This window comes from Geospiza fortis, unplaced genomic scaffold (genome assembly GCF_000277835.1).
Source record: "Geospiza fortis unplaced genomic scaffold, GeoFor_1.0 scaffold112, whole genome shotgun sequence".
Classification (NCBI taxonomy): Eukaryota; Metazoa; Chordata; class Aves; order Passeriformes; family Thraupidae; genus Geospiza; species Geospiza fortis.
The window spans coordinates 8,197,312-8,213,590 of NW_005054298.1; the positions used below are offsets into that span (position 1 = coordinate 8,197,312).

Genomic DNA, 16,279 nt, shown 5'->3' on the forward strand with positions numbered 1-16,279 from the left:
GAGTTGGTATTTTGTGATCCTCTGGACAGGCTTGATTAAATAAGAAGAGATGGAGTTGGCCAGCCCGTGTCTTTGCTGGATTTCCTAGAAGGGATAAAAACAGCAGTCAGCCATGGAAAACTGTTAACCCCTGCCAGACAGAACCACCCATAACTAAATTTAGTGCTGCATCCCTGTATTCTATGTTTAGATTTTTAACCCTCTTTAAGCTCACACTACATAAATGTGGTTTCAGCGAAGCAAATAAACAGCAGAGTCCCCCTAAGGCCACTTAAACTGCAGGGTCCCTCTGCAAGTCAAGCTAAAGCTCTGCTGAGTAAACAGGCCCTGATTTAAGTATGACTTACCTGTCATATCATCTGGTTTCCCCTAGCTATAAAGGCTGAAAGCAGAGTCTTAACATTCAATTAAAATGAAGTGACATTAAATTAAATTGCATGAGTAGGGTGTAATTTAGCTGTCTAAACATAGGCATTGAGTCCCATTTGAGAGCCCTGGGGTAGCTGAAATATCCACATGGGAATAACAAGTCTGACACAGTGCTGACAGACCTGCTCTGCTCTGAGGTGGCACCTGGGGGCCAGGAGAGATATCCCCTCATGATACCTCGAACAGCACTGTTTCATCACCTGAACCTCAGCCAAAATGTCTTGGCTGATCACTCTGATGTGCTCACAAATGTCTGGAGACATCACAGACCTGCTGAGGGCTGCAAAGGGCCCACTGCCTTCCCCCAGTTGTTCCAGAGGGAGTTAGGAGCTCCTGAAAATCGTATAGGACCCTAATGAACATATTTAGCCATCTAAAATACTCCAAACTCGTGCCCTAAAAGAGCAGGTTCTCTGCTGAAATAGAAGAGATTGGAAACCCTTCTGTCTCTGCCAGGTCCTGGGCATGCCTTGCCTTGTTCCTGGCCACCAGGAAATCCTCGATTCCTAAATGGAAGAGGGGAAGGGGACTTTTCTCCAGCTACTGGATTGTAAATTTGAGACTGTAAAGTGAAGAAGTTATGGAAGGGTGAAGCGAGAAGAGCTGCCAAGAACAGAGATTTTCCTTTTGTATACAATGTGATTTTCTGCTGAGTACTAGGGAAGTTACTGCTTCTTTTTAGCTCCAGGGTTTGTCTTAATGCTGGGATGCAAAAACATCCACTTTTCTTGCAATGTGCCAACAGATTTTTGGTTTGTTGGTTTGGTTTCTTTTCTAGAAAAGTTTCTGGTGGTTTTTTTTTTCTTTTTTTTTTTTCTTTTTTTCTTTTTAATAGTTCTGGTGCCATGAAGAAGACCCAAAAGGGAAGAGGCTCTGTTTGGAGGTTAATGGAGTTTGCATGAAGCTGAGTCATAGCTGACTTCACAGAGGAACTGTGCCTGCAGAGCACATGGCTGAGACTCAATTCACAACTGCAGGAGCCAGCAAGACCTCGGCCACGTCTGTGAACTTCCCGGAGCTGGCAAAGCACACTTGTTTTTGTAGGATCCAAGTAACAAAATCAGCCCTGCTCCCTCCCCCCAGCTCTCTGAACAGCAGGGCATGCTCTCAGCAAGGTGCCTCCCCTTTGGGCACTCCTTGCCCTGCCAGGATGCTCCCTGGTCAGGCTGCGCAGAGACACAGCTGGCTGGGGGAGTGACATTTGACCAGCACTGGGAAGGGACGTTCTCCCTGCAGCTCCTCCCTCTGGAGTGTTGGAGTAAGATCCTGTTTGTGCCTCTGTTCATTTCCTAAGGGACATTCCGGCTCAGCAGAGAAACTGTCCAAGAACCCTCATCCATGCAGAAACACCATGCTCTGCAATGCTCCCAAAGTCACTGAGCTTTACCTTGTTCCATGCTGGTCATGCAAATCAAAAGTGCCCTGTGGCTTCTTGAATATAAAGCCATATATTTTCCAAGATTGAAAGCAAAAAAAAAGTATTCCAAACAGCAGAAGGATGTACATGTCTCAACCAAACTCTGTCCCAAAGATCAAAATTTGCTTAACTAAAGATAGTGAAATCAACTTGATTACTTCAATAACATGCTGATTCTATCAATTGAAGTTGACAGCTAACATATGTTGGTAATCAAAAATATACCTTGCTAGCCTGAAGTATATGGTATTCCAAATACTAAAATTTGCTAAACATGGCAAACATCATTTATCTTTCAAACTACTGAATAAAGAACAGTTTTAAGTAATGATGAACAAGACAGACACAAAAACTGAAAGAGTGAAATTAAGAAGTCTACTGCAATTAAGTCAGAATAAACACACTATTCTCATTCCCTGTGCAATATCCAGCTAATATAACCATACCAGCAACTTCTGAATTTTATAAGCAAAGCACCATCTGTAGGGAGGGAAGATGGTAATCTTTATGTTTTATTAGACCAATGCTGTAGGATAAACTGGGCATGTTTCACAATTGAGAGTTTGTGCCTTGGTGTCCACCTGTCTCAACTGGTTCAATAAAATACATTGCTTTTCTCTACTTGCATCCTGAGAACAGCCCAGCTCTCAGCATTGCTCAGAATTCATGGTTTCAAGTGAGATATGTCACCTGACTTTGCTCCCTCTCCTAATCAGTCAACCCTTACAGTGAGCCCTGTAGCTGCAAGTTTTCCATGGGCTTGAAGGGTTCAAAAAAATTACTGGGACTGCTTGTTTTCATCTCAGAGGTGGATTTCTATGAAAGCTTATGAAATTTGAGGAACACTTGTGATTTTCAAGCAGGGTTCTTACTAAGGGGTGTTATTCTAGATAATTCATCATCAGGCTTTTGGGAAATTGCAGGTTCTGCCTGGAAAAAAGGAACCAATTGTTTTCTCTGTATTCCTTGTGCCAGGCTGTCCTGCCCCTGAACTACTGCCACTCCAAGATCAAGGTAAGAAGGATGCACAGGTATTTTGCAATACCTTATTCACATTGAGTGCCTCCTTCAGGATTTTTCAGGGGGAGAGTCAGCTTTCTCTTTTTGCACAGGCATCACTGGGTGATGGCCCAGCACCCACGGAAGGCAAACACCTTCCCCTGGCAAAACAGCAGCTGCTGACACACGAATATTCACTACTGAGAAATATCAGGCAGCTTTCCAGCCCTTGCAGAGAGCTGCAGTGGGAAAGATTTTAACCTGTGCAAACAGCCGACCAGTATAAACCATTGGATAAACCATTCCACAGGCTCAAGCGCCACCTCCTGGAAAACCCCTTCCAGCTCCACTCGACTTTCAGCCCATTCCGTAACAAGGCAAGAAAAAAGGGTGTCCATCACTTTTCCTGAGGCTCATGTGAGACCTTTCATCGTCGAGTGAGACTGAAATGCTGTAACTATTGGCACGTACAAACTCCAGAGGAGCTGATTTCTGTCAGCTGCCAACTCCAGCACAGCTTGGATCCTGCTGATCTATTTGCAAACTTCCAATGCTTTGGAAGAGAGGTCTTAGCACTTCTTTCTTTTATTTTTTCTTTTTTTAGAAAGATGACTAATTAAAGCTATAAGGTAGCAGACAAGCATGGTGAAATGGATGAGGTTAAATAAGAGGAAGAGCTTGGTTTAAAGGTACTCAAAAACTTGATTTTTTCTCAGCCTACAAAATTGGAATTGGAGCCTAAAAACATTTCTCACTGGCTGTAGCACTTGTATGGGAAATAGTCTAATTGGAGTCAATGGATTTCCTTATTAGCAAAATGAAGTAAATGTGGAATAGGCTGGGTAGAATTTGCAGAACAGGAGGCTAGGAGCTTGTTTTAGATTTAGGGGTTTCAGGTCATGATATATAATGGAATCTGAGACTTTCATTTTATCACTAACCCAGAAACAGAGATTACATCTAAACCAGATCTTTAGAAAGGATTAGGTCTGAAAAATGCCCAAGGTTCCCATAAGAATGTGTCTTCACACCTCACCGCACACCACATCACAGCCCATCAGTTCTCAGAGCATGTGACATTTGCAGTGGAATGAAAAACCCAAATGCCAAGGCACAGAAAGGAACCCATAGCTCGAGTGTAAAAAAGCACAGAGCTGCACCAGGTGTGTGGAAGAAAAACAGCAATGGCTGCTTACATCAAAGAAAGTCCCAGCATGTTCCAGGATGAGCTGGCTGGAGTCAGGCTTGTTTTTGCAGTAGGTGACATACATCTGAAATTTATCTGCCTGTGAAAACAAACATCAAGGGAAAAGCAAGATAAGCTATTTCTCTGCTCCCACAGATTTTTATTAAGGCACACCAGGATAAATACAGGTGACAACTCTCTCCCACACACCCACCACCACCCCAACCCTGCCACCAAGCAGCACAAGAACTGTAAATTAGGAGCAGAAGACTTTAAGGTTCATACCTAACTTGAGCAGTTCTGAGGGCTGTGGGACGCTTTCTTTAACAAATATCACAGAGGGAAGGCCTAAAATTTTAATCCAGCTGTAATTATAATTTCTATAACAGCTCTATGAATGTTACACAAGAGTTTGAGGGTCTCAAAACTCAGTCATGAAGTGTTGACTCTGTCACCTACTTGAAGCTAAAGCCAGTCTAGAAACTGGGTAAGGGACTCACCTAGTCTAAACTGGCACAAGCCAACATTTTTTACTTGAAATTTGTGACACTTGGCCCAGACTTGCCTTTCCTATTGTGGTTCAAACTTCAATGGCTCAAATTTTATGTTGTTTTACATTTTATTTCCTAATTTGTTTACTTTTAAGCAGAAATTAAAAGCATCTGTGCACTCCCACCTCTTATTAATATACTCTGGTCTCAAGAAGAGGGAGGCAAATAAAAGAGGAGGATGTTTTCCTTTTATTGCTATTGTATTTTTTTTTTCCCCAGATATCTAAACAACAGGATCCTGCAATTGTGCAGGCAGCTTTGTATGCACATCTGTAACCACACACAGCTCTGGACATGTACCTTTGTTGAGAAGATGCAGTAGTACCTTAAAGTACCTTGAAGATTTTGCAGAGAATGATACATAAATACACTCATCTTTCCTAAAGAGGTAGGCTGTTCTTTGTAAACAATATTTCTGAATCCATTTCATCAAGACTTGTGATATGTTTTTCAATTAAAAGCCCATCTGAAATCATCTAAATATGCTCATTTTTTGGATAAGTGAAAATATTCCATCTTTACTCTTAAAATACTAATTCCTAGCTTTGATATATAAATAAAACAATCAGACAAAACACAAAGATGGCTGACTTGACTGGTAAATATTTTGAAATGAGAACAGCTTTCATACAGATAAATTGCTGTAGCTAATTCCCAGAGCCTCCTACACTCACAAAGACTCTCTGCACCAAGATTTCAAAGTCCTGTTGGAAATTATCCTGGCATTGCATAATGAGCACAGTGGCTCAGAAATTTGACACTAATTTCTGGAGGAAAAAAGTCAATAAAATATTCTTCATGCCTTTGTGGAGTTCTCATGGCATGACTAAAATTCTTTAAAGAAGGTATATCAAGATTTTAAATGTCTGTCCTCTCAGGGACTTTCACAGGGAAATGAATGTCACATAAAATCAGGTTTGGCTTGATGAAGTTGTGCTAAACAGAAACCAGCAGAGGTAAATAAAAGCTGTGTGGTCAGTACAGGACAAGGAGAGAGGCTCTGGAAAGCCTTCACACTATTGCTGAGGAGAAGGGTGGAAACTTTCACCCTGGGCAGGTGAAGGACAAAGCAGTTATAGTCCCAGACTAGCTCCTAATATCATTTATCACTGAGGACATAACCCTTGCACCTATTCCCAGCTTGTTCCCATCTGTGCTGGAGGAATTAATTTGAATAAATAATGAGAAGCAGCAGCCTCATTACCCAGGTGACAAAGCAGTGGCCCACATCCTCAGGCAGTTGTTCATATTTCTCCAGCTCCTTTAGAAAAATGCTGAAAAAAGAAGACACCAATGTAATTAGTTCCAGTCAAATACCCAGGAGATGCAGGATAACCAATGAGTTAATCAGTGCTAATGATCAATACTTGTATCTTGATTATGAGACTACCCAAGTGTCCAGCCAGCAGGAAAAGTGTCCCTTGCCAAGAAGTGCTTTGTTGTCTGAGTACAGTCATGTCTAACTCCAGCAGAAAGGAAAAAGAAGCAATCCCTAGCAGGGAGTCAGTGTGCTCAGGACTGTTCTATCTGAACACAGATCTTCAAAGAGTTCTTGTGTAGTGGTTCACACAAAGAGCAACAAGGGAAGCCCAAAGCTGCCAGGTTCCCAACACCCAGCTCAGCACACTGGACAAAGGACAACAACTTAAACAAGCTCAGCATTTCATAGGTAAGTAGTAAACTTTCAAAATACAGATTTTTTTTTTAATAACTCTCTCTGAACAGCTTGTACAACAAGCAACACTGGTTTGCAGATAGGGCGCAGTTTCTTCAGCTAGAACATGTTCTGTGTTCTCCTAGAACATATTTTCTGGACCATTCACCAGCTTTGCTGCCCTCCCTTGGACATAGATTCTGAATCAGGCTGAAGGATGCCTTGACATCACCAGCCAAAGGAGGAGGCTGTGGAGGACACTGGTGGAGGGGACAGGGGAAATTGATTTTAGCATTGCTAGGAAGAAGTTTTAGAGGAAAAAAGATTATGTAGAAGCAACAGGCTGCAGGAGGAGGGGTCAGAGAAAAGAGAAATGACAGCAGTGAGAAGCTGTGGGACATGACTGAGGGCTGGAGGGATGGGAGCTGGGAACAGTGGAAACTGAAAGAGGAGGGCAATCAGATGGCATCAGTCAGGGTCACCAGAACAAAAATATAGCACCACAGAGAAAGGGCAGGTGGGAAGGCAATCAGGCTGCTATCCTGATGTGCTTTGAAACTGCTTGCACAAAAGCATGCATATGGCATGGTCTGCTGGGCTGTATTTATGTGATTTATCTGACTGAATTTATGTGATTTATCTGGCTGTATTTATGTGATTTATCTGGCTGTATTTATGTGATTTATCTGACTGGGCACATTTATCTGACTGAAGCACTTGAAATGTCCCAGAACTCAAACAAGCAAGGATTCTCTGATTTGCTTTGAAAGTGTAACCTGAAGACAGGTTTGGAATTCAAACTGAACTTGTTGGATCCAGCACCCCTAAATGTTAAGTTTATAACTGTTGTTGCATTCGCATTATGCCATGGAAACAATGCCCTCTAAGCTGATCTGGTACACAGTCTTATCATAATGAGATGGAGTACTGTTAGCTACAGATTAAACACAGAAAGTCTCCAAGAAGTGGCAGAAAGCTACTTATTAACCCAGCTCATGCCAACAATTCCACTTTCTCCCCTTTGTGTTTTCCAAGATCATATTTTTGAGAGGCAAGAGTTCAGACTAGATCTCGTGCTATGAGATGGAAAGCATGTATCACACTGCAAAGCATTGGTATAATATGACTTTAACATTGTTAATCAGCTGAAGGTGAAGTTTTGAACTAAGTTCCAATTCATTTTTGTAAAAGAAACAAAACAGAAATCAAAAACTATTTTGCAAAATCAATTCCTTTACACTCAGGTGTGCACTGTACTGTAGGAGCTCTCTGCAGACACCACAGAGATGCACAAGTGCCTAAACATTAACAGAACTGCTAAGAAAACCTACTTGTTATGGAAGTCATATATCTCCTGAATATTGCCAAAGATGATGTGTTCTTTATTAAGGATCCCAGCTGGTATTTCTTCCACTCCACTTGTCATTTCCCAAAGGTAAGTCTGGAAAACACCAGAAACTCTTAATTTTGTGAATAAATGCAGTGGAAAAGAATAGATCTTCCCATTTTATTGCCAAAGGCACAGGCTGAACAGGAACTATGTACTTTGAGATTACATAAACAAGCTAAAAAAAAGTTCCAATGTTACAGAAAGCTCTCCAGAGAAATTCAAAGTGCTGATGCTTTGAAGTTGTCTGAGGAAAAAGCAGAAATGTGCCAACAACACCTGTCTTTACTGTCCACCTGATGGTGTCCAAAAACTTCAGGCAGAAACAGCTGAAAGATAAGCCAGATTTGCCACTTCAGTGGCATTAGATACATAAAAATCTCTGTCAGACATCAGGAATGTGAAAGCTGACAGATTTCACTGAATTAGACTCTGGTTTTTGCCTTGAATACCATCATCCACTTTAGAAACACCCTGTTAACAGCAAGGCAAGGTATTTGTGCAAATCCAGAAGTTTCTCTAGTATGAGATGATTCAAAGGAACAGATTTGAATCTTTAAGGAAAGGCTCCATGAATCAACATGCACAGCCTGTGCTTTAAAGTGAGCATTCCCACTGCAGAGGACAACATGTGCTTCAAGGGAAATACTGGAGACCTCCTGGGCCATAACTTACCTCTAAACATTCATGTAAATCCCTGACATAAGCTTTTTCTGTCTGCAGCAGCTCAGCCATAATGAATCTGAAAAAAATGAGTATTTTAGGTGGTTTGGACATTATAAGCATTTCTACAATGAACAGAAAATGAAACATCCTATTGTTGTCTTAAAGAATAAGGGTATTTCCCCCCTAGACATTCAGGTGCCTTACTTTGCACCTTTCAGGTCCATGATCAAAATAGCACTTCATACTCCAGTTTCTTGTAGAGTTATTTTCTAAATATCTTTTCTGCACAAAATCCTATTAAATTGTATTCCTGCATCCATGGGTTTTCCCACCTACATGGCCATCCTTAACTATCAGCTGGTTCTCAGAATATTTTTCCCCCCAGCATTAAGGAATTGTGATTCACCAACATCTGCACCTTTGCTGACAGTCAGTGGGAAGTCACCCTAAAACTTTACCTTCAGAGGCAACACAGATGGATTTGGGAGACACCACTACTTTGAAGAGACTTCAACAGCTTGGTATCTGACCAGAGAAAATCCAGATGCTGTGAAATGCAATAATGTAGAGGCTAAGGCTGGCCCCTCAAAGTTGAAATTCCTGAAATTTGCCACAGGTAGACCAAGTGTAATATTTTCTAAAGTGTAAGTGGTTTCTTATCAGTCATGACCTGTGACAATTTCAGAGGGCTGAGAAATACTTTCCCAATATTCTTACACAAAAAATAAGACAGAATACTGTGAAAACAGACTGTTCATGGATCTAAGCGCAACAAGCACTTTTCAACTATTTCATCTAGTATGAACTATTTCCAGTTCTCTCAGCCCTACACTTGCTGAAATTTGAACCTAAACCTGAAGTGAACTCTTGGGTCACTGATGTTTAGATAATATTTAGACACCTAAAGATGCTCTTTATTTTTTCCTGCTCATGTTACTTTTTACATACAAGCAGAAAGAAATTAGCAACTCCACAACATCAGGGCTAATCCAAGTGCTTGACTCACTACTTTCCCTTTCTAACTTCTGATTAAAACCAAAAGAAATTCAACCTTTATGTTCTGAAATTCTCTATCCTACAAGTAACAATTTCTGCCCTACACCTGCAGACTTATCTCAATAGCTCTGCAGCTGGAATGAGTTACAGGACTGTCAGTCAGTTCTGGCCATGCAAATATCACAGAATTATTCTTTAGCAGATAATGTGCCATGCAGACAGAGTGTTTGGGAACATACTCTTTCTTTCTGGCTGACTTCCTTTTTTCTTCATTGACTTCATGATTTGCATCTCGCAGCTTTACCTCCCGGTCTGAAAGACTTGCTGGAATGATATCTAGTTCTAGGTCTTTGTTATCCTAGGGGAAAAAAAAAGTACAGAGTTTAACCTCATTGTAATCCTATTGTTGTGCAAAGTGCAGCATGTTCATGAGATGAAAGAAGTAAGAAGGGACAAAATAAGATAATATCAAAAAGAAGGAAATTTAGAGAGAAGTAGAAGTACTTCTTAGAGAGAAGTGAGAAGAGATAAAAACCTGAGAGAGAAATCTTAAAAATTATATTAATTGTAATCTTCACTGTTTTTCCTAACTAGGAACCAATACTGATAAAAAGGTCTAAATTACCTTACTCTTTCATATCTAAATAAGTTGTCTAGTATGGGACTTCATAAAAACCAGTGTGATAAAGTAGAGCACTATGCAGAGACAACTTTCAGTGGCCTTTTACCATGGAATACCTTTCCAGGTTGTGGTTAGAGCTCTGTGTAAACCAGAGGCCCTACAAGGAACAGTGCACTAAAGTATCATGAGAGTGTGAGGGAATTTATTCCTTATTCTTGATATTTATTCCAAAGAGTCATTGACTGAAAGGTTTTTAAGTGTTTCTGCTTCTGGCACTCTCCTTTAATACTATGGCCAGGGAATAGCACGAGATCCTAATTTTTTCCTTCTTATGATGTTCTTCTTCACCTAAAAGAATTCAGACATGAGGGGATCAATTGTTTATGTTATTTAAAGGATGAGAGAATAAAACTTAAGAGTCAAAGTTTGAATTAGATGCAGAATAATGGTGTGGGAACAGGATTTATGGTTTATACCAAAATTAACACAGACTTTTATTCAATTAATGCGTTCTCCCCCCGTTTCGTCCCGAAAGCTGTATGGTATCCTGAAAAATGGTGCAAACATTTGTTTAGAAAATCTTTCTGATCTTCATCTGCCTCTCCTCACATCACTGACCAAGGAGAGCAAAACCCTTTAACCCTTTTTCTCCAGAAGCAGTTCTGAGCATGGCCAGGTTGGCTGGCTGAGCTTTCAGTGTTTCTAACGGGCACCCAAAACCCAACAGCATTCATTCCACAGGCTTCCCCTTCCTCTGTCAGTCTGGTATAAAACCCCAACAGGACAGAGTCCTACAGTACCTCTGGGTTGATTCCAAGGGCTTTTTCCAGGGAGTAACGGTATTTCCCCATCCTGAGGGAGAAGTCCCGGTAGCGCTTGTCTACGGTGGTGACCCACTTCCTGATTTCTGTGGCGTGTATGTGTCCTTTTTCTACAAAGCTGTCGGCCAGCTGGATGAGGAGCTTCACTTTCTCCTTTGTTTGCTGCCCAAAATATGGTCCTTGGTTATGTTTTATTATTATTATTTCCTTTGCTGTTAACTCACAAAGCAGTCAAAAGAAGTTCACAATTTTTATACATCATTAAAGAGTGTCTGTATTTCATCTTATACAGAATCAGACACTTAAACCTTCAGTAAAACATGAAAGAAATGGCATTATTATAAGGACACTTATGAAGCTGAAGAAGATAGAAAGTCAAGTTTTTGAAACCCTGCAGACACAAACACATAAAACATGTCGGAAGTTACATATGCCTCCTTCCCATAAGCAAGAGCTTATTTTTGGTGAGCCCTGGAGTAGAAGACAAGATTTTAAAATCACACCTCATGCAGTACACCAAGTTACTCTGACTCTCTATCTGGTGGATCTGCAGACCTGTGTAGGAAGGTCATTAATACACCACATATCAGCCCAGGAAGTGATTTTGAGTCATTACTTGTCTGTTTCAAAAACAAACAGAATTTAAATCCAAATTCATGGTCTACTATAAAATCCTCCATCGGTATTTTAGGTCCAGTTAGAACATTACCAGCTAAAAGATGCCTGAACTCCAAAGCACTGAGCCCCTAAACCTTTCAGAGGTCTTTTCTCTTCCACTTAGTCTCTAACTGCCCCTTAATCAAAACTGCACAAAGGACCTAGTTATAAACTCTAGCTCTGATTCCAAACCTATCCCAGGAAATGAGGCACTGGCAAGCCTGTGGTCAAACATAGAGAGGATGTTCCCCCATGCCTGAAGCAAGACACACTGTCAGGTATTTGGCATTATCAGTGATCTGACCACAAATGGACAAATGAATGTCAGATCAGAAAACATCCAGCAGATTTCAAACACAAAACTAAATTCAAGAAATTCCATCACTATAACAGATTAACAGCTGAATTAGACATTAACCTAACAAATTAAATGAGTATCTAAGCAAGGCTAGGTATGAAGATGTAAAAATCTAACTTCCTGTCATATTTAAAGGGTGATTATTTCCCAAAAGCTGCTGCTGATTTTGCATTTCAAACACTTGGTTTGGCCAGAAAGTTACTGGGATCAGGAAGGCTTTCAGCTACAGCTTAATTTGAGAATAACATCAGTCTGGGAATGACATGCATTTACCAGATTGCACATGGCAGTGAAAATATTCTACATCAGCAGCAGGAGCAGTAGGACAGCCCGAGGGAGAAAGACTTAGATGTGTCAGTGTAAGAAACAGACAGTAATGGTTCATAATGAACAAGGTCTAAAATTCAATCCTAGGCTAAGTCAAGAGTCAAAATGGTTTGGAAACTTTGTTATGAATTTGGATTATTCTGATAAAAATTAAATTATGAACCAGAATGTAATTTCAGGTGGACTAATTATGGGTGGTTAGAATTCAGAAGTAGTTAAAAGAATTTCATATGTGTCTTGTCTGAAGAAATTACCTTCCATCCACTGCTAGCTATCTCACATTTTCAGAAACATGCAAGCTAAGCTAAAAGAAGGGGACAAGAATACCACAAAGGCTGTGAATCAAACCCATACAAGCATAGGCAGCCTAAGGAGGAATTTAAGGATTACAGCAGATCAATTTCAGGACACAGTGAAATGCAGCTATATAATACCAAGGCCATGGTCTTCCTGCAGTCCAGCTCTGCAATTTACATCCTTATCAGAGACTCTTAATACCCCTGTGGATTCACTGTCTATGAATTACCTATGGTTTGAATTAATTTGTCTGAAACAGATCCAATCACCATTCCTGTGTAAACCCCACCAGATTTCCCAGAATTGCTCCATATAAATTAATATATTCTTGGTAATGCAGTTTTATATTCAAAAATGTTCACCCCAGAGTTTAAAGACTCATCTATTTAAAGTACTTTGTTGAGATCAGCAGATTATTTCTAATGAGATAAATGATCATCTGTGATCAACCCAGCTGGAATTAGTGAGACAAATTGTGTTTTTAAAGACAGAAGAAAGAGACCAGGAGTCCATGGTAACCTTGGATGTGTTCAGATCAATTAGTCACTCTATGCCATTCTGGAATGATTGCTTGAGGATGGAATGTCTTATTAGATTGCTGTGAACTCTGTATGCAAATGGACTTTCTCTTCCTTCTGATCAGAACAGAAATTTTCTATAACCAGTACTAACCAAGGTGGAGAAAACCTCCTTTTCATGCCTATGTCTTGATAAAAGTTCTCAAAAATCATTTATCTTCAGGGCTAGGATTTTTAGAGGGCAACTATAAAATCAGGGGAATATTACTACAGAGATTTGAGGCATCGAAACAAGACCATAAATACCGACTAAAGCAGATGGCATAATTAGATTAAAGTCACTGTTTACTTTGGCAGGTACTCTGAATTCCCCATATTCCTTCAGGAGTTCCTGAGTTTCTTCTGCTGATTCCCCTGTGGAGTTGTGAGTAGAGAGGTAATATTCTCCTGTTTCTTGGATCCAGTCTAAGGCCTGTGACAAAAACGCCAAAGGAAAAAACAAAACAAACAGCTTTTGTATGTCAAGAATTGATTCTCTGACAAAAAATACCCCTGCCAAACAAAGAATATCGAATACATTGGGATTAATACCCTGTATACTAAAACACTTTCTAGGAACACATAAAAAGAATAAAATAATGAAAGCAGGTGGGAAAAGATACAAAAGGGTTCTCTGTGTTTCCTAGGACAAAAAGGAGTGTAGGGAATTCCACCTATATACAGATAAATTGGCAGGGAAAGCAGTTTTCTCATTCAGAAATAGCTCAATAAAGCAAGTTTGCTCTTATATTTATTTTCAAACAAATGAAGAAATACAGAAATTAATCTGAGGTGACAAAAATAGTGAATCTTCTTGGGTTTTGGAATTGTCTTAAGTTGTTTTAAAATCTATATTTGCCATGTTTTCAGAAGTTACAGTGTTGAAACACAACTTGAGATTGCAACGGGAGCCCCACACAGAAGCACTACATGGGCACAGGAGATTTTACACACTGCCAGGACAGAGGGACAAGGTGGGGTTTTCACATTACCTGCTTGGCACTGCGCTCAAAGACAACATACTGCTGGCACTGATCTAATCTCCTCTTCTTCAGGGTCCAGAAGTGAAGGACCCGATTCTCCCTCTGCAACAGCTCACTCAGAATGGCTGCAGGGCAGAGGAAAACATCTGCATGACTAGGGATTCCTTGAGTGCACAGAGAAATAAGCTATGAAATGATGAATTTAATCACTTTGCCTGGACCTTGTTCCCAAAAGCAGAGAGCCCAAAATCACACTTCCTAAAAACAGGCATTGATTCAAAGTGGCTGCTAAAAAACAAGCCCCAAAACCAAGCCCCCAAACCACATACACAAGAAACCACCACAAAGTGAGTGTAGTTTCAGAGTGATCTGGTAAAGGAAATGATGCTAGAACAGACTTTGCAGACTAGACTTTAGGAGGACTCCCCTGCAGAGGGGGAGGCAAACCAGACCTTCAGTGCTGTTGGTGCACCAACCTTTGACCTGCTGCTCGGGCCCCCTGGTGTGGCTGGCCACTCCGGGCATGCTGACGTTGTTCCTGTGGATGTACTTGAGGAACACCTCGGCGTTCCTCCGCGCCAGGGTACAGGCCTAGGAAGAACAGCCCCCACCAAAAAGAGTCAGTGAAGATGAGCAAAGAAAGCAAGAAGTTCTGTTTCTGGGAAGATGAGAACTTCAGCTAAGAGTCAATAAACTCAGCTAATAAACTAACAGTCTCACAGACCTATTGAAACAAGAGGAATATTTAATATAGTGGCTTATTTTATATATGAAGGGAAATTAATGACAGTAATTAAAAAACTGCTTGTTAAGAACTGGTACCTCACACATTTTCTGTCTAACCAAATCTAACCCATCTCTCAAGAAAAGTACTCATTGTTTCAAAAAATGTCCAAATCTAGGGGCATAATTTCTTAAGCCTTGACTGCAAGCGCAGTTTCATGTTGTGTATCAGTTTTAGTGGCAGGTGGGAGGTTGGCTGACAGTTCACTTGTCAGCCTGGGAGATCCCTGTTTCTTCCAAAGCAACACCTGGAAAGCAGGAAGAAATTTCTGTTTTCATCTTGGTGCTGCCTTGCAGAGACAAAATTGCTTCAGTTATTATTAGTTCTTCAGTTATTGCCTTGGAGGACAAAATCTGAAATGCTGGATGATTTGTACAAGCCAACACCAAAATGATGTGTAATATTTGTCATTTATAGTGCAATTTTAAGAACTGAACTTTGAACCAGCACAACAACTAACATCCTCCAAGTGCAAACACCACCTAATTGGTCTTGATGACATCTCTCTGTTGTAGCAGGGGTAATGAGCATTATTATCAATACATATCTCAAATTAAAACTGGCCTAGGGTTTATACAGCCAGCCAGTAGCTGAACCAAAATTACACATCAGAGCATCCTCTCAAACTTACCAACACTGTTCTAAATTGTCTACTTAATGGAAATTTTTCCTAATTTATTAGAGAAGTAAAATTAGACCTTGAGAAAAGCCTCCTTCTGTTCCAGATGTTTGCTGATCAGAGGGATGACATGGTCTATCTCAGCTGCTGGTCCAAGTTTATCTCTGCCTCCACACCAGTCTTCATCCCGTCTGTATTCCTGCTCCAGGCTCTCTAACACGCTGCACACCTGAAACATGCCCCCAGCACAACTCAGTTATCTACAATCATAACCAGGAGGAGAACATTCAGTAAAAGTCTGTGACCAATGACATTTCAGTTTTGTACTGTGGGCCACAGCAGCGGGGAACTGGGTATAAGACAGGCCCTAGACAGAATGATCAAGGTGTTTTTCTCACCCGTAGGGATCTTTACTGTTTGGGATACAATTTATCTGGTTTAAGGCTGATAAATCATTTTTCTCTTCTAATGAATAATGGGAGGAAGCACAAAAGGTTGAATCAAGGCAGGAGTCAATCCAGCCCCAGTTCATCGTTCAGGAAACAATCCCTATTCTAGAACATGTTTAAATCCTACTGAAGTTAAGGGACTTAACACATACTTAAAGAAAAGCACATGCTTAAATACTTTCCTGAAACAAAGTCTGAAGCTGGAATTAATTCTCTTCAGCCATATTTTAGTTGCTCCCTATTCAACTTTTTTAAAGGCTGATGGAAACCAATAGACTTAAATCAGGGTCACAACCTCGGTGGATGCAGGTGCTCCACTGCACAGGACTCACACACATATGTTTTGTCTTGGTAGAATAGTGGAACAGTGGAAATGAGGTAAATAAACCAACAGAGCCTCGAAATTAGGCAGTTGCTCAGACAATGCTGAGTCTTTTATGTTTCATATCCTGAGAATATTCTCAGTAGCCTGTGCAGACACAGCAGAAGTTTTCCAGGACATTTGGGACATTCTTCTTCT

The 16,279-nt window shown here is 40.6% G+C and overlaps 1 protein-coding gene across 1 annotated transcript in view; it reads right to left on the bottom strand.

Moving 5' to 3' along the window:
- LOC102031426 (kalirin RhoGEF kinase) overlaps nucleotides 1-16,279 on the bottom strand; it is a 178,479-nt gene that overhangs the window by 259 nt on the left and 161,941 nt on the right. The window contains 11 exon segments of the mRNA XM_031057685.1: nucleotides 1-84; nucleotides 4,042-4,131; nucleotides 5,787-5,856; nucleotides 7,568-7,677; nucleotides 8,299-8,365; nucleotides 9,525-9,643; nucleotides 10,708-10,890; nucleotides 13,235-13,357; nucleotides 13,917-14,032; nucleotides 14,384-14,498; nucleotides 15,390-15,539. Of these exon segments, the coding sequence (XP_030913545.1) occupies nucleotides 1-84; nucleotides 4,042-4,131; nucleotides 5,787-5,856; nucleotides 7,568-7,677; nucleotides 8,299-8,365; nucleotides 9,525-9,643; nucleotides 10,708-10,890; nucleotides 13,235-13,357; nucleotides 13,917-14,032; nucleotides 14,384-14,498; nucleotides 15,390-15,539 (1,227 nt within the window).